At 49.9% G+C, this 24102-nt stretch overlaps 2 protein-coding genes across 5 annotated transcripts; one reads left to right on the top strand and one right to left on the bottom strand.

Moving 5' to 3' along the window:
- Window positions 1–666: 666 nt before the first annotated feature.
- On the top strand, window positions 667–13771 carry LOC137916005 (reticulon-1-A-like). 4 transcript variants are annotated; one of them, XM_068759128.1, is made up of 10 exons: window positions 667–865; window positions 5606–5927; window positions 5958–6343; window positions 6735–7409; window positions 11877–12084; window positions 12153–12291; window positions 12418–12487; window positions 12692–12738; window positions 12818–12876; window positions 12967–13771. In XM_068759128.1, the coding sequence occupies exons 1-10, from the start codon at window positions 667–669 to the stop codon at window positions 13007–13009; spliced, it is 2148 nt and encodes a 715-aa protein (XP_068615229.1). In that variant the 3' UTR covers window positions 13010–13771. The 4 variants fall into 4 exon arrangements, with proteins under 4 accessions (XP_068615229.1, XP_068615228.1, XP_068615230.1 ...); XM_068759127.1 differs by having other exon boundaries at window positions 5606–6343; XM_068759129.1 differs by lacking the exons at window positions 5606–5927; window positions 5958–6343; window positions 6735–7409.
- Window positions 13772–14848: 1077 nt separating this feature from the next.
- On the bottom strand, window positions 14849–23663 carry LOC137916001 (ATP-dependent RNA helicase TDRD9-like; the record flags this gene model as incomplete). Its single annotated transcript, XM_068759120.1, has 35 exons — window positions 14849–14947; window positions 15037–15109; window positions 15183–15301; window positions 15455–15593; window positions 15676–15772; window positions 15897–16006; window positions 16078–16148; window positions 16542–16709; window positions 16815–17072; window positions 17173–17262; window positions 17440–17655; window positions 17746–17857; window positions 18298–18468; window positions 18550–18650; window positions 18744–18851; window positions 18972–19088; window positions 19414–19467; window positions 19833–19877; window positions 19995–20058; window positions 20214–20277; window positions 20412–20574; window positions 20719–20850; window positions 20929–21026; window positions 21117–21221; window positions 21342–21399; window positions 21472–21556; window positions 21699–21821; window positions 21912–22015; window positions 22086–22250; window positions 22331–22411; window positions 22580–22702; window positions 22862–23086; window positions 23388–23455; window positions 23527–23609; window positions 23657–23663. Coding segments are annotated over 35 exons (3896 nt in total), but the record flags the coding sequence as incomplete, so codon positions are not given.
- Window positions 23664–24102: the final 439 nt, after the last annotated feature.

Here is a 24102-nt window from a genome sequence, read left to right as displayed (position 1 = left end):
ACACAGCGGAGCGTGTGCAGCTTGGCCACGTTTGGTATCAGTTCGTATCCAGGCAGCAGCGGCTGTTTGGGAAGGAGGAGCCTTTGTTGGAACTTTGCGAGGTGACCTTTCTTTTATCGGCCACACGAGGGCGCCACAATGCAAATCTACTTATACATTTTTCCTTTATTTGATCAGTTTTACAGAGCGTTATGCAGAAAATTATCTCTTTTTAAACAAATAAGATTTTTGAAACAGATAGTTTTCTAACCCGTATGAAGTCCCTCTATATATTTATTTGGCTCTTACGTCACCTTATCTGGGTCAAACCCAACACACTGCTCTTGGAAAATTACCTTTCATGTTTGACTCTGCCATCCCATGACGTCATCGCCGCCAGAGCGCTGAACTAAAACAATCAACCTCTCTCCTCTCCTCCTGCCCCCCCCCCGAGCGACCGCACCGTGCGTGTCTGTGTGTCTGTGTGTGTGTGCGTGTGTTTGGCGTTTACAAACCCCAGACTCAGCTGACAGACGCCGACCAGAAGCTGCGTTGTTGTGTCTGCCTCCATCAGCCATCCTTGCGCAAAGCCGCTGCCTCCGCGCCCTGACAAGAAAAGGAGCAGCCTGAATAAGCTTTTCTTGTTTTCCGATCACAAGGAGGGGAGGGGGGGAGGAAAGAAAAAGCATGTCTGCTAAGCCCGGCGAGGAGCGAGGCTCGGAGGGGAGGCGGTTTGGGGATGACTGCGAGAGGAACGGCCTGTTCGGGAACTCATCCACCCGGTTTGGCGATTTGCGCGGCGAGGTAATAGGCGACATGGATCAACAATTCCATCCTTTCCAGGACGACGGCAAAAGGCCTGTTGCTATGGAAACTGCTCCTACAGGTAAAGCGGATGAGAGAAATTCATGTTTAAAAAAAAAATAAATAAATAAAAGGCAGCCTGCTATTTCATCTTTGCCGTTCGGTGCCATTTGCAGGCTGCTGCTGGTCCGAATAAAAGAAAACATGTCATGCTTTTTTTTTTTTTTGCTGCATGTCCATTAAGTTCAGGAGTAAAAGGTACTGGATCATTTACTCAACCTTTAAAACATAAAAATGCAAGAAATTGTGTAAATAAAACAACAACAACAACAAAAGTATAGTTTCATTATGCCGTGCCAGACACACACACACACACGCACACACACACACACACTGTGTTATTTGTGTTCCTGGTGGAGGAGGGCGTAGCTCCTCTAACAGGGTAGAGTGGACCTTTTCTACTTGACTATAATCATTTCTGAACTTTGTCAGACGTTCATTTCCAACAACCGACTCCGACACACGTTCTCCATCTTTGCTTTTTCAGGAAAAATTAATCTGTGAACTCTGACTGTCGATTGTGTTGCCTTAGAGCAGAACAGAAGTTTGGCCTTTGAGGAGTGTGCGCTGTGAAACAGTATCTCTTCATGATGTCTGGAATCGCCTCTCTATAGTAATCGATCCATCCCTATCCTAAATCTCGCTCACAATAGTGATCCAACAAGGATGCTGATACTGCTGACCTCAGCTGTATTAAATTACCCGAGGACCGAACCTTAGAACACGGATCACAGACAGGACGGCACAGTAAAGCCTGCAGTTTATCTTCAAAAGGTTCCAATATCTTCCTATAGCCAGGAAGATATTGTCGAGTCATGACCAGGTTTTCTGTGCAAATCACACAGTCGAGCGCGTTTCCAACACGTGACATGTCTGCAAGTCTTCCCTGGTCTCTGGCACAGGGGGAAGCAACTGAGTGCATATTTTAAGCTCTGGTACATTCTGCAGAAAGCTCTTTGAAACTCCTGATGCGTTCTAATTTATTAGGTCTTCAGTCTACGGCTGTCAGAGAATCAATTCAATCCAGGTGGATCAGATTTGTCTTTCTCTATTTCAGCATCTCCTCAGTGACCAAGATGAGACAAGCGTCCATCTGGCTCCATATCTTAATGATAGAGAAAGCACTTAGTGGTCTCAGCTGGGCTGGACAGAGCAGGGCAGGACAGCTGCGCCTGTAGCTGGTGAGAGCCCTGCTCCTGTTCCCCGGGGGGGGGGGGGGGGGGTCTTTTCACTCTGGGTGATGGAGATGCAAGATAATACAGGGGTGGAGGAAGAAGAGGGGGAGCAAGAGGTGAGGCTGTGATGAAGAGGCTGAACCACATCCCGCTGTACGCGTTACCTGGCAGGCTTGCATTCGCTTTCATCTTCATCTGTTTCCAGGACCAATTAGCTAATCCAGTGGGGTTAAAGGACAGATTAAAGCATACCCCCCCCCCCCAAATAAATCAAACAGAGCCCCGCTGCATGGGACAATAGCTAAGCATTATATCTATGGACCTTCATTTCTTATGCACTTTAATCTATTTGTTCGCCCTAAAAACGATTACAAACCATAATGTGAAACACAATCCTCCTGTTTACAGTCAATCTCATTTTAGAATAATCCCTGGAGAGAGTGTTGCAAAACTGTTTGGGATTAGCGCCGCTATAGTAGAGGAACATTGTCTGTCGAAAATCATTCCCCGTGCAGGATATCGCTCGCCATCTGAGGCCTTTCATGCGAATTCAGTCCGCACTTGAAAGTTGAAATGCTTAAGATCACATTTAACTGGAAGCTTTGACTCAAAGCAGACATCTTGAAGAGCAGACACACACTCTGGATCCTCTCTGTTCATCCACGACGCTCCATCCGAGCCAGACAAGTGGGATCGATCCAGAGGAAGACGGACACAGTGATCCGACACCACTGATTCTGAATGTCGGGGCAGATTAGCTCTACATCAGTTTGTCTTTGACAAAGCCTGCCGTGCTGATTCGCTCAGCACCGCTAATCGACCTCTGCTACTCGCTCGGCCTTTTCGTCCCTCGGCTCCGAGTCCAGACTCTCCGCTTTCCTCTCGCTTACCAACGTCACAGTGGGATAGTTAACGGGAAGGTTTTGTGTATTTGTTCAGTCAAGTACATTGTGATCAATACGTTGCGAACGTAAAAATGTTCTAACCAAAGCTTTTAAAGCCAGAGAGCATTAAGAGTTCGTGCGTTGTTATAGTAGTACTATAAATAAAGTCCATTAAGGAAGGGCCTGAAAAGAACAAAACATTATTCCATCCTCCAGCAGAGTCATACTGTGATTGTTATTATCATTATTCACTTGATCATTTAGAATATATATTTGCAAATACTTATATATATATATGTATATACCAATATGGTTTGGGGGAAAGGAAAACTTCCATAATTTGTGATTTTGTTTGGGCTTAAATGAGCTTAAATGATTCAAACTACATTTTGAATCGTAACAACACAAAAGTCACGCGATGACTTCAGTTGGGATATTGTGATCTTTGTTTAATCCATGGCACACATGATTAAAATACGGGTATACACAGCGAGGTCAGTCTGTGCATCATCAGTGTTTATCTTCTCAGTGCATCCGTTTGATCCTTTAAACAACAAAATGGAGATCTGATTAAATGGCAAAGGCACAACATGGCTTTGAAAGGAGAGCACCGTCCTGACAGACTGTTTTCCCAAGGTCACGGAGCGAAACCAGAACCACATCCAACAAGGTCATGGATGGAGTGATGAAATCAGACCTACATATATTTTAAAGTGCACCTAAATGTCTGCTGGGGATTCATGGCTAGACGACACTGATGGACGACCAGCGGTCCTTGTTGTTGTTTTCCTGTGTGGAACCAGCGGCGTCTCCTCTGTGTCCTGCTTGCAGGAGGTGATGCCCACGTGTTCTTGCATCAGTTTCCCCCACATTGCTATGCTCTTCTTACTCCATCCTGGATACTGCAGCGTATCGTTTGCGTGCCTTTAATCCTGCTGGGTGCAGATTCCTGCGCTAACGCCCTCATTTCACAGTTACAATGCGTTCATGTCTCCACTCGGGCTCTTGTGATATCGCCTGTGCTCACGTTTTTTTTTTAATTCTGCAGCATGATAATTAGGAGCCCATGCTTTGGCGGAGCAGATTGTCAGGCTGCATTAGTCCAGCCCCGTCACAGCGGCTCCACCAGCACTGATTTATTTATCTGCTTCTGCACCATCCTTTCAGTGGCAGTGTGGCATGATCATTGTGTGTGGCCCCTGCAGCCCGAGCTGAGAATTCCTCTGTTGTCACATCCAATCCCGTTTCAGCACAGCCGACCACTTGTTTCCACCATATTGTTGGGGGAGGGGGGTTAAAGCATGGGTGCAATGAAGACTCAAAAATGCCCTCAATCCCAATAAACTACAATTTCCAAGCACCTGTTCATCTAAAGACAAGCAGTCTGTCTCTCTATTGGAACTGTTGGAAAGTGAGTCTGTGTTTCATGTAAACTGTTGATGGGGGGGGGGTACAGTGGCCTCAGTGGGACAGTGAATCAGTGACTGTTCGATTACGGCGGTGTCGCCAGGGTGACGCCTGGTGCGACCTGCGCAATGACAGCGCACTAAGAGGATTAGACATTAGTTCGCTTTAGCGACTTAGCAAAGGGCCTTGGCGTCACCGGATGGAACGTGCTTCAGGAGCCGTGCTCGTCTGTGTTGCATAATGTTGCAGAACACGACTTAGAACCGTCGTTACAAAATCTAATAACCTGAATTGAATGAAATGGGCCAGCTTTGGCCTTTGCCTCCGTGATCCAGCGCCGCTCCCTTTGTCTCCTAGCATGGGCGTGTGGTGATTATTGCATTGTTGCTGAGGTATAATGCGGCTGTTAATTCACCCAGGGAGCAGCAGCAGGAAGGACGGCAGAAGGGAAGGGTGGCGAGGGATTACAGGAAGTGAAGACCGGGGACGGGATGTCCTGACCCGTTGGGTCCTCTGTCAGTCAGTCTGCATCCTCCAGAGCAAACCTTACGACGCCCCCCCCCCCCCCCCCCCGCCATCTTTCAGCACCAGCAGCTGGACACGTCCTATTTATAGCAGCGCCGCAGCCCTGGGAGAAGCAGGGCTGGAGGGGAGGCGGAGGAGCTGACTTCAGGGAGGTGTTTGTGTTTATGTTTGTGTATGAACCGAAGGTGGGGGGGGGGTCATTTAGCTGCTCCATTCAACGGCATTTAGTGGAAGTTAATGGGTCTGATGCTTGATCTTGACTTCTGACCTGATCATTTAAAAAAACAAATCATCTAAAGTTTACCTTGTCCCATTTTAGAGGACAAAATCCAGCTGACGCCGTCCCTCAGCTCCAGTTCCCTGATAGTGGTTGAAAGCCATGTTAACGCTACAGTTATCACTATGGCGATTATTACCCTGCTAAGCAGGTTGTGTTCTTAACAACATCTCTTTGTTTGTTTTCTTGTTTACAGCACCAGTGATTATAGAGCGGAGATGAGACTAGAAAAAGGCATTTGCTAACATGATTTAAAATAATCTCATCGTGTGGACTGTTGTTTTTTTTTGGGGGGGGGGGTCTGAACAATGCCCTTCTGTCCCGCACCGGGTACAAGTACCCTCTGTTCCCACCGCCTCACTCATCTCCCCTGCAGCACCGTCTGAAACATCGCTTTGTTGTTTGTTTGGATGCTTTCATGTTTTCTGATTTTATTCTTCCTTATCATTTTATTTTATTAATTTTTTTTACTTCTCTCTCTTCCTGCTCACCAGACGCCCCGATGTCTGGGCTGTTTCGGAAGCCTACGAATGACGACGGCGACGTCTACACTTCCCTGCTCTCCGATCAGAGCTTCGCGTCGGGCCGAGACGCCTCCTACCCTCTGGATGACCACAAGCCACCCAAACCCTCCTCTGGCTCCTCCGCCCTGGACGACCTCACCAGCGACCCCTACAGCTTCGGCTCAAACGCCAAGACGACCTCCGGCCTGGCTGACGACATGCCGAAATCTCTGTTCGACTCGGACGAGGCAGAATCCTACCACTACATGGACATCAGCCACGGGGACGAACGGCGTGACCGGCAACAGGAGGCGTTCCACAGCCTGCTGGACACAGGTTCAAGTGGTCACGACCTGTTGGGGAGCTACATAGATAAAACCCCCGGGAGATATGAGGACGAGGAGGACGAAGACGAGGAAGAAAACTTAGGTCCAGCGCTGGACTCCCATTCCTTCCCCTACGTGGAGGAGCCGTCGGATGAGGAGCTGCCGGACTACCGCTCCTATCGAAACCTGGGAGGCACCCCTCAGACGGCCAGCCCAGTGAAGATCACCTTGACCGAGTCCCAGCCTCCGGCCGCCAAGTCCGAGCCGCAGCAGCGACCCCCTCCACCCGGCGGGGTGGAGCGTGAAAACGTCCTCAGCGTGGGCTTACAGGGGGTTCCCACTGTGACGCTGTCAGAGCCGGAGGATGACAGCCCTGCTTCGACACCCAACGCTTCACCCACACGTAGGCACAGCACACACACGCACACACACACACACACACACACACACAGTAGATGAATGACATCATAGTTAACAGTGTGTCAGGCAGTGAGGGTTTCCTGCTTCCAGCCCATCACCAGACCTTTTACCTCTGCTATGTAAAATGAACATAACCAATAGCCATAAATCACTGGTGACATCAGTCACACGTCAGAAACAAGAGCTACATCCGGAATCATGCAGTAGCGAAAGTATCTTCACATCTGTCAGCATGACAGGAAAGCCACTCCATATGTTGAATTCATAAAATATGTGTTTTATTACATACAAAGTAATATTTCATCTGAGTCTGAATTTGTCATCTGAATGGGAGAATCCAGTGTCTAATCCTTTGTGCACTTCTTTGTGAGCAGACAAAGAATTCCCCTCCCGTGACATGTTCGAGGCCGACGCCGTGCAGATTGCGACCTCCAAAAGTCCTCCGAGCACAAATGCCGGCAGCCGGGAGCAGGACGGCAGCAGCGCCGAGTCCGGGGACTCAGAGATTGAGCTGGTGTCAGAGGAGCCTCCAAAGGCCAGCGGCAACCCGTTTGCAGAGCCGCCGAAGAGCACGGGCACTTTCAGCAGGCCTAACAACCCCTTTGACAATCCTCCTGTCGCCAAGGGAGGTTTCGGCCTGACTGGCAGCCACGCTCCTCCCACGGCATACAGCATTCTGAGGGAGGAGAGAGAAGCTGAGCTCGACAGCGATCTCTTCATCGAGTCGGCATCTGAAGAGAGCCCAAAGAGAGAGCAGGGCTTTAGGGGCCCCAAACAGGGAGTCAGCCCTCCCTCTCCCCTAGTTCCCAGTGCCGTCGCTCCCCGCAGCTCTGCTGAGGCGGTGCCCACGATCACAGAAAAGGTTAAGCCCCCGGTGAAGACAGAGGAGGAGCGCGCCATCAAGCCCAAGCCCCCGACTGCTGCCGTGCCACCAGAGGTCCGGTTTGAGAGGCCTCACCAGGACGACATGCACCAGCAAACCAAGGAGAGCAAAGGAGACCCCGGAAAAGCTGCTGCTTTACTCTTCCCCGGCTTTAATAAGCAAAAAGGTCAGTCCACTTAAAAAACTATGCAGGGATGTACATTCTTACCGCCTCTTATAGTCACACAAAGCGTCTTTTCATTGTGACAGTGTTTGCGAACAAAGTTCTGGAACTGGTAGTGTCGTGTGCGCCATATCTCGGATTGTGCACTATTTTTAAAGTTAGTGGCAGTATATTTTAACCGTATCACAATTCCAGTACTGTTAGTTTACCTCTTTGTAGCGACCCGCATGGCATGCTTTGACATTGTTTTGTTGACAGTGTCGGAAAGTAATCAGGATTGTACATGGAGGTGAGGGAGGGGACATGTTTCCATTATATTTTTCCTGCGTTCTGTTTCCCCCCCCTGGTGGTATATTTGAGAAACAAGTGGATTGGAGATGCACTGATTCCTATTTAAATGCGCATGAACTGAAACTCAGCAGCAGCTACAAAGTATAACTTGAAAATATTCACTCACTTTTCAGTTGGACAAATATAAAATTGGGATGCTGGGGGAAATAAAAAAATAATACCTCAAACATCACATATGATAAGACAAATCAGGCATTCCAGATACAGTCAGCAGGAGATCGTCTCAGCTGCACATTCGATGTTGGTGTTTCGACTTCTGTACTTACTGGCAGCGGTATTTAATGCCACAGTGTCGGAACTGGGGCAAATTCCTACCTGAAGGGCTTCAAGCTTCTCCTTGAATGTAATGCAGGCGCAGTGCAGAGAAAAATGACCGCTCTGACTCCTTTATGAAGCGACACCCTGAAACACACAATCGGGCCATTGCATTAGGTGATCCACCATTTTTCTTGTAGACTCAAATATATGACGCTGCAAGCTGGAACCAAAGCACGCTCTACTTATTTTTGTTTACTCACGCTGGAAGAAGGTTCTGGAAATGCTAAAAAAAAAAAAAAAGGAGGTCAAATGTGGTTCTCTATTCCCCCACGAGAGGGCGCAGTGTGCATTTGCTCATGCGCAAGAGCAGGTGCACGTTCAGATGAGTTGCCATAGCAACAGAGATGAGCCAAGTGTGTTCCGTCTGTTTTCAGACAATCAGCTTTATTTGTATTCATTTGTTGTGGTGATGGTGCGCGCATGTGCATGTGCGTGTGCATGTGCATGTGCGTGCACCACTGCGTGTAAGGGGTTTCTTTACGGCTCCATTTGCATGACACATGGAGGAACTCATAAAGCACAAACACATCCGGCGTTGTGCTGCTGCGCTGTTTGTGGGATAAGCCCCGCCATCTTTGCGTGGATGGTTTGCTGCTGCAGTAAATGTGTTTACAACTGAACCCCCTCCCCCAGCACACACGCACACAGACACATTTACGCCCCCCCCCACCCCCTGCTCCTTCTTGTCCTAGCCAGTGCTGCTCCTCAGCATCAGTCTGCGTGCTCCGCCAGCCGGCAGCACCTTGGAAACCTTTCCTCCCTCCCTCCCTCCCATCCCTCCGATCCTCATCTCCGCATCCTTCCTGACCATTCATGCCATTTCTGGGATGAGTGAGTGAGTCGGTGCTGCCGAAGAGGGAGACGAAGAAAAAAGAGCAGAGAGCATAAAGAGGAAGATTAGAGGGACGTAACTGACCGCCAGCATGCAGGCCACGGCCGACGTGACCAAGAAGGAAGGCTCCTGGAGCGGCTGGAAGGGACAGGGTACTGACGCCTCCACCGTGATTTACCCCTTTGTGTCGTTGCGTGGCTGTGAGAGAGGGATGTGTGTGTGTGTGTGTGGGTGTGCGTGTGTGCGTGTGTGTGTGTGCGTTGCATGCTCACGTGTGTCGTGTAACTGTATTTATCACACGTCGGTGAATCAAACAAACCGTTTACCTGCGCCTCCTTTCACGCGGACACGCCCTGATGACAGATCCTTTCTGCTGTGTGTGTGTGTGTGTGTGTGCGTGTGTGTGTGTGTGTAGGTGTGTGTGTGTGTGTGTTTGAAAAAAACAAAGAGGAGAGGGGAGGGGGGGGGGGGGGCAAAGAGACATCTGTTTTGGGTGCCTTCAGACCGTCGTTGCCATTTTAGCACGTATGGTCTGTTTTTGTGTAACAAAGCAGGCTGAGCATCCGGGCGGCCCTGACAGACTGTCTCCATGGTAACCAGGACACACCCAGTTCCAGTCGACTGCCATGGCACCTTTGCAGCGACTGGGGCCGGAGAGGAGCCTCCTCTGTAGCACGGGGGACTCCTGCAGGAGGTGATCGTCGGTTTAATCGTTGAATCTTTGGCTCGGCGGTGAAAACGCCAAATAATGGTCGCCGAATATAACGAGGACGATTCGGCGCCGTCTGTGGAGCTGCAGCTCTCGTCTTTTTCTCCCGAGTCATTCCTCATTTCAACTGGACCAGTCAGGAATTCCAACCCCCCCCCCGCCCCCCAGCGTCACGTGATGTTTTTGGACGAGAACTCGCCCCAACATCCGGATGGCAGCAAATGAAGCTGATGCCATCGGCACAGCCAGAGAGGAACTGGAGGAGGTTCACTAATCAATGTCATGTTCATTTAGTCACCTTCACCATAAACCCCCTGACGTATTTCACCCGGGGGGGGGGGGGTGACACACGATGCACATCTAGAGGATCTTGCTGATGATGATGATGATTTAATGTTTTGGTTTGTCATCTAGCAGACGTTCGTCTTTACCAGTTTATCGCGCCGTGGGGAGGATGACTCATCACGTACGTCGAATTCAGGTTCTAAAGAAGAGAACTGAAGATGGTTGTTTAGAAATCTGATGCCGACGGCTCGTTTGAAGCCACGGGGACGTCTCAATGAGGTCAGGTTAAACTAGTTTCACCGCAGAGACAGCCGTGACCCTTTGAGCATTTTAAACGCACAGTTTTCTTGACGGCGACATGGACTCTGACTGTTGTCGTGTTAGAAGCCGCCATTGTTCTTTTGTGCGCCACCACAAAGGGAGGGAGTGGCTGCGTCCACGAGTCCGGGCGTGGAGACGCATCGTGTGCTGCCGATTCCCCCGATTCGGAAACAAATGAATCTCACTCTGCTCCCACAGGAACGACGGTTCCCCATCCCTCCCTCTTCTTCGTTTTTTTTGGCCCCTCCCTTGCTCCATCTCCCAGTGAGGGGTGGGGGGGGGGGGGGATCTAGCACGGTTACTATGGTAACTGCATCAGGCGAGCGCTCGGCGGATCCCTGCTGCTGATGGCTCTACGGTCTATTAGGGTGTCGTGATCTCATCTCTGGAGCGTAATACAACGTATTTTAGTGTACTTCCACAGCGTAACATAGTCCGTGTGTGAGTGGATGGCAACCGCGCCCCATTGACAACCCCCCCCCCCTTCCCCGTCTCTGTTCCTCTGTATATGATGATGCTGATTTGCTGGTTTAGGCTGAGGCACCTCCCCTCCTGTGCAGGAGGGAGGGGGGACGCCCCCCCCCCTGTCAGTGTGCTCCTTTTGTCCGTGGATAAAGCAGCTGGCTTTTTCCCTGCTCAGCCATGGGAGCCGCAGGTCAGTACATACTTCTACTGCACTAAGCTAAAGCGTTTCATGCAACGTGCAGTCCGGGTGACATCACCAGGCTCAGCCACCGCCGCTGGTCCGCTCCCGTGTCTGATGTGTGTGTGTGTGCGTGTGCGTGTGTGTGTGTGTGAGCATCTCCATTCAAACAGCAGGCAGTTTGATCATGTTCCTGCTGTTTCTGTGTCTTAGATTTTGGGGATAGGTAGGGACTGGAACCCCCCCCCCCCCCCCCACTGGTTGCCGACGAGACAATTATACACATTATACACGTATTATTTTATGTCTAGGTCCGGTGAACGCGTGTGGCACAGATCCTCTCTGCCTTTTTTTTGCCATCCACAGATGCCTTTAGTGGCGAGTAAAGATGGCCGTCATCACTATGCTACTCCACAGCCCCACGGCTAAAATTAGAGCGGGCAGGCCAGAGAGGGAGAATAAAACACCCAAGAGACCGCAGCCATGATTACCTAAATGTAAAGTGTGTTAGCGCTGCTGGACTATAAGGGGAGGAAGGCTGGTTCCGGAGCTCTGATGGAAAACAGGCCCGCGGTTTGAGGCAGACACAGACGACTGCCAGCCTCCGGAGCTGTAACGGTACATTGGGCTAATCCTCTTCACTTCTTTCTCGTCTTCGCCAGTGGCTTTGAATTACAGGCTCCGCCACCCAAAGAAGTGAGCTGATGTAGAGATAGTTCCTGCTTCAGTATTCCAACACGTCGCCATCCTTTATCGTGGGCCACAGAACCGTCTGGCCCGGTCGCACTGCACTGTTATCTCTGGCCTGCCGTTAGGACGTCTCTATCTGCTGCCGTAGGTCAATCATTAATGCTGGGTTGAACCAATCGCCTGACAGCTGAAGCTCTCCGAGGATGTCCGGACATTTCCAGACATTTGACCCAAACGATGAGAACAGCGCGGCCGTGGACGTCCAGGCCTGCCGAGGTCACGGTCGTTGCGGATCCTAACCGTGTCCTCCTGCCTCCACAGCGATCGACCTGCTCTACTGGAGGAACGTGAAGCAATCGGGGGCCGTGTTCAGCGGCGTGCTTCTGCTTCTCTTCTCCCTGACCCAGTTCAGCGTGGTCAGCGTCGGCGCCTACTTAGCCCTGGCGGCCCTCTCTGCCACCATCAGCTTCAGGATCTACAAGTCCGTGCTGCAAGCCGTGCAGAAGACCGACGAAGGCCATCCTTTCAAGTAAGGCGGTTTATGGATGCCATTTAAGGATTTACTTCCCGTGTTTCTGATCCATCGTTTGTTACCAGATCCTACCTGGAAGTGGAAATCTCTCTGTCCCAGGACCAGATCAGTAAATATGCCGACAAGATGCTGCTGTACGCCAACACCTGTATGAAGGAGCTCCGTAGGCTTTTCCTCGTGCAAGACCTGGTTGATTCTTTGAAGGTTTGCCTTTAGCGTTGTACTCCACTTTACACTCCACCAGCGCCATCGCCTCCGATGGGGCATTGACAGATCGTACATGAAGCCCACAAAGACTAAAACACGTCTGAACGTCTGTCCGTCTGTCAGTTCGCTGTGTTGATGTGGCTCCTGACCTACGTGGGCGCCCTCTTCAACGGCCTGACGCTGCTCATCCTAGGTGAGGTCATCCAGATTCTCGCTCAGCAGTTTAATAGATTACTCCTGGCTCTTGTCCAGCAATCTCCAGGACGTTCGCTGCTAATGACAAGGTCGGCGTGTCCTTTTCCCCAATTCGACAGACTGCCGTGCACGCACAGGAGATAGGTTTAGGGCCCTGAGTAGGTCAGAATACTTGAACGCTTCTCTCTTTATGCCTCCACAGCCGTGGTCTCCATGTTCACCATGCCCGTCGTCTACGAGAAGCATCAGGTAGGAATCTGAGCACGAGGAGTTCAGCAGCGGAAAGTGCTGCAGAGTATTTACCTCCGTAATATTCTTTCCTTTCCAGGCGCAGATCGATCAGTACGTGGGACTAATACGGACCCACGTCAACTCGGTGGTGGGGAAGTGAGTGCGTCTTGTTGTTTGCTGTAAATAAACGCAGCTTCATCGACAACATAGCGGCCGCGTGGTATTAAGTGCTTGTTTTCTGGACAGGATCCAAGCGAAGATCCCCGGGTCCAAGAGGAAGGAGGAGTAAGACCAGTCGGTCTCAACAAGAAGCCGACGGTCCGGTCCGGTCCAGCTCAGTCACTGTTGAAGAGCCTGGTCATCATCTGTGGGACGTAGTGCTATGTCATCTTGGTGTTCTCTAAAAGCATCCACTGGAGAAGCCTTTCACCCTGTCGATAGCAGTCTTAACACTAACACAGCCGCACCTGCGTACCTTTTCTCTAGGTAGACGAGTACACAAATAGAAAACAAAAAAAGAAACTGACTTTTTGTGTTGCTTATTATAAAGTGCATGAAGTTGGGCCTTGGGTAAATAATATATGGTATCTTTTGTGTAGTTATCACACTACATTTTTGCTTTGCAGTGCTTACCACAACCTGTACGGTTTGGCACAAAAAAAGCTAAATGCCCTCAGACGTGCTCCGCTGCCAATATTAAATACTGCTTCATGTTTCCGAGTTAGCAGGCAGGGCTTCTTAGTCTTTGTCAAGATATAAATATCAGATATGATTTCTTCTTGGTGTTTTCAAGCACAAACTTTAATTTGATAAGCGTCTTAGATGTGGTATCTGTAGAGTTTTTGCTTTTGTACAACTATAGGGAACAAAACACGCTCATGTTTTAGGAATTGTTGTACAACTACGTTAAAGACAAGGAGTATCTGGTGATATTTAGCTCGTTCGACTTTGTACTATGTTCGACTATACGCTGTAGTTCTTTAGACCCTGGACTCTAACTATTTGCACTTGCATTCACTATGTATTTAATTACAAGACTAAGAAAAATAAATGTACCTTGGTGTAAAACATCTCGTCAACCACTTTTAAATTCATCTTCCTGGGAAGGGGAGTGGCTACATTTACATGGACAACATTTATTCCATCCAATCAGAGTCCGGATTCAAATTATGAACGGACGCACTGTGTTCATGGATCCTAAAATATTGATCCGATTAGGATTTGCGTATTCATGCATTACTTTCGATCGGAATAGATTATTTTGACATCCGGGTTAAGAAATATACTGCTTCAAACGATAGCGATATTTCGCGCATGTTTCCCGTTTGCGCTGTTACTTTGCATTAACGCCTCCAAATTGAGCTCCAGCAACGAGTTTGTCTCAGATATTGACCAGCTCTGTCTTTCGCTCGCTCTGCTTCGACTTCCGGCAATAACAGAAGCGCGTTTAGCTGACGTCACAGACATGCGCAGTAAGGACTGTTTGTACCGAAGTGTTTTCATTCTGATCGGATTATCAATCGGCATAAGGTGCCCTTCTCGATCGGAAAATAAAATCTTGATCGGGTCAGACTATTCCAATTTGGTACCGTGTAGATGAAGCATTTTTATTCCGATCAGGCTTTTAATCCCGATTACATGTGTCCATGTAAACGTAGCCAGTGACGGTGAGTCTGTGTCACCACAGAAAAGTCTCTTTGGATGGGAGACCTTGAATGATGCTATAAATATATAATGCTATAAATACAAGCAGGGTTTTGACACATAAGCACCTCTCAACTTGTAGTGGGAGTTTAGTGTGTGTGTGTGTGTGTTGTGGTGTCAAATTCACCCCGACCAAGTCAGGCTATTTGAATAAAGACTGTTTGACAAGCCTTATCTGTTGCAAGCAACTATTTTTAATGGCCAACTGCTGAAGCATTGTTACAAAAAAAAAAAGCAGGATAAACTTTCAGGCCACGTCTTAAAACAGAGAACGACTAAATCAGCTGAGAATTTGGCTGTGCTGCTGAGAACTGCAGCTTAATTTGAGCCTAAAAACAAATCTCAAAACATAACTTAAAAGTTACAAACAGCTCACAGTGAAGAACAGAACGAGTTCCACTGTACGTGCGTGTCTTGTGGATTTTTAGCTGTTGAGGAGAGGGATGGGATGCAGCTGGAAGGGGACGCCTCTCGATCCTCGACTTCCAGGCGCCACAATTTCCATCTTCAGAGCAGGATCGACCTGCAAGTTTCAAAACAGCCATGTTGAGAAGTACAGAGCTAGAAAAAGAGAAGGGTGTGGACAGGTGGGACCGCTGCCGTGTGCCATACCTGGTTCCATTCCTTGGGTTTCTCACAGTACACCGGAGTGACGGCTTCCCTGGCGGGTGACCTGGTGAACAGCCTGCATGATGCAACATGAAAACAGATTAAAAAGTGCATTAAAGCTCCAATTTGCGCGGGTGAGCTGCAGTGACCTTGTGAGGCGGTCACAGCAGACGTCCTGCAGGTGGCAGATCCTGTCAAGATCAAGATGCAGCATCCCACGGGCTCCTTCGCACATCAGATGGTTCATCGCCACCCGCAAAGCATTTATCTGACAAAGGCACGAAACGCTCGGTAACACCAACAAGAGAACTGCGATACTGGGATTACTGATGAGTCTTCTGTAAACTTTATTTCAGGCATTTATACGAGTTGTTGGGGCGGTGATCATCTCTGAAATCAGTCCCAAGGCTTGTCCCGTTACCTCGGTGATGTCCTCAACATCAAATTTGACATCAAAGGCGAGTTCGATGTCATGCTCGGACAGGATGCTGGCCCCCGTGTGGCTGTTCCAGCCCAGGCCACAGAGCGCACCAGTGTGGCATGTCCCCTCTTCGTCAGTGCTGTAAATGTGGGGGAAATGAGTATTAGCGTGTGATTGTGCCGCGCGAGGCGTTCACTGACTGGGCCCTGCTTGTGGCTAACCGCAACTCCATGATGGGGGTGAAGAGCATGAGGATGAGGGCAGGCAATCCTGGGATGTCAGGCATGATGGAGGTTTCTCTCAGCGTAATCCGACTCCCTGTTGGATTTAGACCTTTATGAGAACACGCTACAAGGGGTTTACGCAAATATGCAGCAGAAACGGCTGTCAGGAGCAAACCCTGCAACATGAACGTTCCGAGAGGGCGGGGTGCAGCCGATACCTGAGGAGGAGACGCTCACGTTTCGAGCCACGAGCATCTTCTGATGTTTGTAGTGAGGGTTTTCGTTGACAGCCAAGGAGTTGATGCTCCCCCTCTCCGTAAACACTGACCTGCAGGAGCGCACGTTCATAAGAGGGGCGTGTCTGTGTGCCGAGCTCCGGGTAGTGAGCACGCCGCTTACATGCAGTGGGTGTTGCGGCTCATGCTGTGGAACATCAGCTTGTAAGGGCTGCTTGGCCCACGCAGGCGAACCTGCGGAGGAAGGCAGCAACCAGACAGTTCACTTGATGCGTTCAGGCATCCATTACCGCTCAGCTCGCCAGACAGCATGGGTGTGCCTCCGAACGGACTGAGCCAATGAAATGGCGCCATCTCATGGTCAAACTGGGAGCAACAGAGAGCGGCGCGGTGACGCACATCCATCCAATCCAAAAACATCCAATTCAATGTACAATTTTAAATGAAACCCTAACCCTAACCCTAACCCTAACCCTCCTCAAAAATTATCTGATCATGCTTTAATTTAACTAATTATTTAATACCCATTAATATAATTAGGTTCACACTGCAACATTCATTTGAGCACGAGTCAAATCAAACATGAACAGATTTATTTATTTTTTAGGGGCTTGCAGCGCATCTTGCCTTGTTCCTGGAGAAGGACTGGCGGCTCGTGGAGAAGTGGGCCAGCAGGTTGTCAATAACCTGCTTCTCTTCGGCCTTGCGATTCTTCCAGGAGCTGCCGGTGGAGCTGGGGACATACGCACCCGTTTCCATGTCCTTGTACAGCGACATCAGCGACTCGTGGTTTTGCTAAAAGAGCATAAAAAAAAAAAAACTCAGAACCTAAACTGTAATTAATGTGACCAGAGCCACCAGCCCTCTCTGGTCTTTCATGCGCTCATAAAGTCGTTTCACCTTGGAGTCAAAGCTCTCCTCGGCCTCCACAGCGTGTCCTTCTGCCAATAAAATGTCAACCACGCTGGTGTTTGTCGTCTCAGTGCTGACGAGCAGCTGCACTCGCATGACGCCATGAAGGATGGAGTACAGCGACACGAGGAGCGAATGGCCTTTCACCAGCTCGATGAAACGCTCTCGAGCTCGACCGCTCCATGGGTTCCCCGTGATGATGGACTGGGCCGACGTTCTCATTCCAGTGACCATGAACTCCTGCGCCTGAGGGCATGTTGCAGAGCGTTTGTTACCGTTCCACAGCGGGTAAAGGAATAATTTGCAATAATCTCCCTCTCTGAGCAACGGCGGAACTCATCGCTACCTGGAAGGGAGGAGACAGGAGATCGGGAGGGAGCTCCCTGAGGCCGCTGCAGGGAACAACTGCTACATTGCCGAAGTCCAGGAAGAACACCTGCAGGACGACACATCACACGCGCCATGTGTGCGACGGTCAAGCGACAACTGCTGACAGCTCTTCGATGGGCAGACATTTGATATAAAACACTACAAACACATGGGACCATGCTAGAATAATAGTAATGACGTCTGTGTTTGGTGAGAGAACGCTTCCGTGTCGACACACGCTCACCTCCACCGTGTTGCCACGCAGGTGCAGGATCCTGGCACGGTAGTACGAGGGCTGGTCGTTAGTTTCCGCGTAAAGGGCCGCACACAGCAGGTTGGGGTAGAGCGACATGCTTAAAGGAGGCAGAGGACATTTGTTCATCTCTGCAGTCAGGTGGTGCTGCGTCTTCAAGCTGCATTCATCCGACCGGAAGCCCCAGAAGTGGCCGACGTCCACGACCTGAGAACAGAGTCAACGATCCATGAGAGATTCAGGCACTGGGATTTTTTTCTCTCATGGAAATTCATTCGTACGTGGAATAAAATTTACTTCGGTGATGTTGATCGCAAACACGGGGTTGGGAGGCAGCTTTTCTGGGTCGATGTCACAGGTCACCACTCCCACCGGACAGACGGACTGGCTCTGGAAGTCCACGTTCACCCTGCACAGCCGAAGGCCCGGGCGCCACCGTTAAATGGATCATTACTTCCACGGGACTCAGGTTGGCCTTTATTTTGCACAGCTTTAATGTTATTAGTCGATATTAAAGCCGTGTAATCAATACCTTTGAGTTAGTGATCGAAACAACTCAAGAGTTCATAGGATGCTTTTTCTTCAGACTGAATGGTTCTGAAATATGTGCTCTAGATCGGGGGTTCCCAAATGTTTAAACCTTTAGCATGTATCTATTCATAATACCTTTGAACACTTCATATGAGATATTACTTTTGTTGGGGGGGTGAAAACACTTTTTCTAGAGGTGCAAGGCATGAAAAAAGGTCGGGGAACGCCTGCTCTAGACAAAGACGGACAGGAACATAAGATGCGTAGCTGAAACGAAAGCAATCTTGATGGGGCGCATGTGTAAAAACAGAGCCGTACCGTGTGTACTTCATGTGGGTTATGGTACTCTTGCCAGCAGCCATTTCTATTTGCTCAGTGGGGTAGACGGACAGCTCCATGGGTACGCTCTGCTGCCCCAGAAGGAGGGCGAGGGACACCTCAGGGAGCACCGCCAAGTCCTGGGAGGTCCTGTAGAACTCCACGTAAGCTCTGAGCAAACAGAGTTATTATGAGCATTTCATCTTGAAATTATTTTTTTCCATGTCTTAATTGTGCGGCAGCCTTCAGCACCTGGAGCTGTCAAAGGAGATGCTTTTGACCTGCCCGCAAAGACGGCACAGAGACTGCAGCTGCTTGTAGTACAGGAAACTGTACGGCGGGAGGTTCCTCAACTGAAGAGAAACACGTGCACCACCGTTACCTGACGAGTTCCCCACACGCGACGCAAAAAACAGTCAACATTAACGTCACAGGAGGAGACGCACCATCACCGTTGTTCTCGGGTTGAAGCCGCTCAGTTCTCTGGAGGCCAAGTCTTCGTCCAATTCCCCCTGGAGGAAGTAGTGGGGGTAGTAGGCGCCAGCGATGGCCACCTGAGACGGAGCAGACGCGAGCCATAGCAAACCTTAGGCGTCCAAACTCAGCAAGTTCACTTCGGGGGCGGCGACTGGACCTGAAGGGTCGCGTATGCAACGCCCCACTTCCATACGAACCTGAAGAATGAACTTCTGCCTGTTTATGCTGCTGTAATCCAGCAGCTCCGTGTCCTTCGACACGTGCATGTTGAACTTGAGCGCGCGCTTCTTCAGGTCTTCATACAGTTCTGCAATCTAGAAAGCGGATTATGTTTGAGCCACGAAACAGCAAAGCATTCGCTCATAAAGAGAGGGGAGCGCACGTTTACCGAATCACCAGGGGGAAAAGCTGACCATTTATCGGCTGAAATGTCATTAGGATTAAAAAAAAAATCAACTAAAACCCTGTCTGCCATTTAATCATTCTAGGTTTATGGCATTAAGCCCTTGATCTGCACAACAGAGGCGTGTTCCACCATCTGTGTCTACAAACTGTAGGATCAGTCTTCATGTTGTTCACTGCTGCAGCAGGATGAAGATGAGGATGATGATGACAGAGAGGCTTGATGAATCGTCGTACCTCCTTGATCCTCTTGATCTGAATGAAGTTCTCTTTCCCCCAATCCAGCTCGTCCTAAAAGAACAAGGCAGCAGAGGCAGAGAACGTTTACACCTGTGCTGAGGTGCCAAAAAAGGTGCTGCAATGAGTCATAATACCCCCCCCCCCCCCCCAAGTTTCCTGTTTGACCATTCATGAAGGTTAAGAAAATATCAGTCTCTCTTTCCTCTGTCATTTGCTCATCAGTAAACCCACTGCGCTGTCTGACAGGCAGTCATAAACAAATGTTCACAGTATAACAATTAGCTATAAAATAAATCAGTCATGTACAATTGTACGATCATCTTTTTGCAGGATAAACCTGCAAAAAAACAACAACAACAAGTCAGCGTAGTTTTTATTCTCGTTGTCTGTGAGGTGCCGTTTCTTGGTTTGTTCACCTTTGGGTGTCTCAGTTGTCCTTTCCTTTTGGCTGACTGCCAGGCCTGAGAGTAAATGACAGTAGGGGGAAACAGAGATATTTAACAGCAGCCGAGGTGTAAAAACATCCTTCCAGCACATAATTATAATACGAGCCGCTGACGTAGCCTCAAACACGTTACCTTGAAGGCATTGACAAAAGCAATGGAATCACTCGGGATGCCGCGGCTGAAGGCCAGCTTGCTCCTGTGGTGGAAGAATTACTGCTCAAATCACAAAGTAAACGCAAACGGCACGGAGAACCGGCGCCGTTTGGGACATATTCTATATATTCTATGGGACATTAAAGAATGAACTGCCAGCCTGCCTGTGAGTCAGTGCAGCGGCTGACCGTGACTCACCGGTGACCGGCAAGCTGCTGCATAGACGAGACGGCAAAGAAACTCTTCAGAGACTGGGAGGCAGCTGTTAATAAGAGCCGTCGTTAGTTTGAGCAAACAGGCTACGAAAATAACTTCACCGGCGTACAAACGCCCCCCCCCCCCCAGGAGGACAGATTCGATGACCGACAGTTACGCGTCCACGGCTGACAGACCGACCTATGATGAGACACTCGTTCAGGCAGCCGAAAACGTGGCCCAGGACGACCAGCTTGCCCAGGTACAGGTCCACGGGCAAGTGGGCCAGCACCCGGCCCAGGAAGGTGAGCTCGCCGTCCTCGTTCTGGCGCCCTTTGTCGTCCTTCACAGACAGCGCACCAATCTGCAGATTTAACGTGAGAATTTTAAACCCTTTCACCAGTTGTAATCATTTTCCTTCCCCACACTACAAGCTGTCTGATCCCGTCCTACTCTACTGGACATACCGTCTCTCTTAGAAGACACTCGCGAACCTGCATTTACTTACCTCTTTGAGTTGAAGCACTGTCCCCACTATGTCACTGAGCTTGGGCGGTGAAAGGGCAGTGGACAGGACGGACCGGGGATCTCCCATGTCCAGCAACTTCACCTTCAACATGATGGCGGACAAAGGAGCGATCTGGGGATGACGGCAAAAAGCGCCATCGAGTAAGGTTCAATATGTAGGAAAACGGCGCTCCGATGTAGATTCTTTTACCAGCATCTCCGGGATCATGTGATCTGGGATGTCATCTTTCCAGAACGCTTTGGTAATGAGGCGGTAACAGTAGCCCTTAGAGACGCGACCTGACCTGCCTGACGGGAGAGGAGACAAGTGTAAAAGCACGGCGGTGAAACGACACGCTGCAGAGGTCAGGCTGTGTGCGCGCCGACGACGTAACGGACCTCGGCGCTGGTTGCAGTTGGTTTTTGCCGCCCAGGTGAGACGCAGAGACTGGTAATTGGTGTCTTGGTCACAGACCAAGTGACGGGCCAGGCAGAAGTCGATCACTGCGACGGCAAAAACAGAAACGACTCGGAAATATTACCACCAGATACACAATAAGCTCACGTGTGAAACGCCACTGAGGAACATGCCAAGCCCCCCCCCCCCCCCCCCCCCCCACCCACCGTATTTGACATCTGGAACAGTCACGGAACTCTCGGCGATGTTGGTGGAAAGGATGATCTGTGAAGACGGAGACGTCAGTGCAGCAGGTTGTAAAGAGGACGAGACAAGAGACGGGTCAAAGTATTTCACCTTCCTGTATCCTGGGACGGGGAGCAGAAACACGCCGCGCTGCTCCTCGGACGTAACCGTGGAGTGGAGAGGAAAGACCTGCAACCTGAAGGACGGGACTGAGCACTCATCGCGGCGAGAGAACGACAAGGACTTCAGATTAGGATTACCGATACACAAAAACCGACTCCTCTCTGGAAGCGAAGACAACATGAATGAGCTACAGGACAGGAAACACGGACGCGTACCTTTTGTGAACCAGCTTGGACAAGGCCTCCTGCATGTAGGTTATCTCATACAGCCCGGGAAGGAAAACCAACACGCTCCCCCGCTCCGTTGGGGTCATGCCACCGCCTTTACCTCCTTTGCTACTCAAAGATAAACACACACACACACACACACGATTAGAATCGCTTCAGGCGTCTGCCACAGCAAGAGTGCGAATACGCCGGCGGCCTCGCCTGGCGTCTCTGCCCTCCACCTCTTCGAAGCTCTGGATGAGACTGATGGCCAGATTGTACATCTCCGCTGAAATGCGAGGGTCATCAGCGTGAGGAAACTCAACCTGTGTGGAAAAACACACACGTCAACGTCAGGCAGGCGGCAGCCTCAGCAAACGTTTGCCATTTTCTCACCAAGCGTGGAACGAGTTTGTGGAAGTCATCCAGGTAGAAGTCCTCGATGGCATAGGGAGCCCCCTCCACTTCAAATACGTACGCCGGACTCATCTTGCCGTGAACTAGAGTGCCGAAGTACTCGGCGAACTCTCTGCAGTTAATGGTGGCCGACATGAGGATGATCTGACGCAAAGAATTAAAAAAGAGTTCCATCGGATTCAGCGAGAGGACGAGCAGGGGGTTGTTCTCGCTCCGAGGATCACCTTGACATAAGGAGAGTTGGAATGAAGAAGTTTCCTCAGAATGAGCAGCAGGAAGTCCATATCCTCGGTGCGGTCGTGAACCTTTGTGCAAAGGCGTGGACAGAAGGTCATTGAAAAGTCAAAGTGAATCAGAGTCGATGCGTATTTGTAACTTGGTGAATGAATTAAATGCGTATTTTACGAGATTATTTTTTATTTTTTTATCCAGAGAGGTATCCGGATCGCTCTCAATAATTCACACTCACGCACCTCGTCTACGAAGATATGAGAGAACTCTGTGAGAGACTTGTCCTGAACCAGCTTCTGCAGCAGCACTCCCGTGGTCATGTAGATCAGCCGGGTGTGCTCACTGGCCACCTTCTCCAGTCCAACCTGGGAAGGAAATGTGCAAAAAAATTTTTTAGAATTTCAAAAACAGAAACACTCGAGCTTTTATTCTGGCACTGAAATCGACATTAAAGCCTCATCGAGGAGGACTTGAGATTTATTGCACATCTATAAATCAGACTCTTGTCTAAACGTAGCTCTGACCTGATATCCCACTAGACTACCCAGAGTACACTTCCGCTGCGTGGCAATCCATCGGGCAATGCTGGTTGCCCCGATCCGGCGTGGTTGGGTAACAGCGATGTTGCACGCGCCATCTTTTTTCTCTATGTAGTGGTCCAGGACGTACTGCGGCAGCTGGGTGGTCTTCCCACTGCCGGTGGCGCCGCGTATGATCACGACAGAGTTGTTTTCTATGAGAGAAATCAGCTGGAAGGACACACACGCACACACACGCACGCACACGCACGCACACGCACACACACACACGCACACACACATACGCAGTTAAAAACACATTCAATCATTTGTACCACGTCACTGAAATGAATGATGATCCAACAGTAAAAAAAAAGGCTTAAGTGCACCGACGTCCTCGGGTCTCTGGTGCACTCACCGCTAGCCTGGTAATGCTAATTATAGCAAAACTCACATGGTCAAAAGAAAAGGTACTTAGGGCACTGAAAGGCCAGGGCGTGTGTGTGTGTGTGTGTGTGTGTGTGTGTTGTACCTGCTGCCTGTTTTTCTTAATGGGCAAGCTGGGGTACTCGTAGCTGGCAAGGGGGGGAGCAGCAGCACCTGAACAGGCACAGAAAGGGTTAAACCAGAAAGGCACGGCGGCAAAAGCCAACGCAGCGGTTCATGCTCACCCCGCCCAGGTTCTGGGTTTTTGACCTGCCCGTTATTCGAGGTCACATTTTCCAGGCCGTCCTCGTCGACGACATCCGGCGGGCTGAAAACAGAGAAGAAGAAAAAAAAAATGAGTCCAGTTCTGTTTACCGCTGACCTGCAACAACACAAACACCGATTCCAAGTCGACACATAACACACGACTCGTTGTGCGACCCTTTCCTTTCTCTCCAATGCACACATTTCATACACGCCGCCGACCTTACGGCAAGGCTGCGCTCGGCGCAGGAGAGAGAGAGCGAGACAGAGACAGGGACAGGGACAGGGACAGACATAGGGACAGGGGGCGGCTGATCTACGGAAGTGAAAACAAACGTTCTGCATTCACTGATTTGTGACTTCTCATCAACGCGTCGGCACGGCGACACTCGTGAGTTAAATACCGTTTGATCCACCGTGTTAGAGCTGATCACCTTTGATCCACTGATGCAGGAATCAGCCGATTGATTAGGCTTTACGGAGCCTTTGATGAAACTTATTGATGCCGACCTCGTTTGTGCTTTTGTGTTTGACACAGATTTTCTTTTCTGGTTTCG

This window comes from Brachionichthys hirsutus, unplaced genomic scaffold (genome assembly GCF_040956055.1).
Source record: "Brachionichthys hirsutus isolate HB-005 unplaced genomic scaffold, CSIRO-AGI_Bhir_v1 contig_587, whole genome shotgun sequence".
Classification (NCBI taxonomy): domain Eukaryota; kingdom Metazoa; phylum Chordata; class Actinopteri; order Lophiiformes; family Brachionichthyidae; genus Brachionichthys; species Brachionichthys hirsutus.
This window is presented reverse-complemented; position numbering and strand designations above follow the sequence as displayed.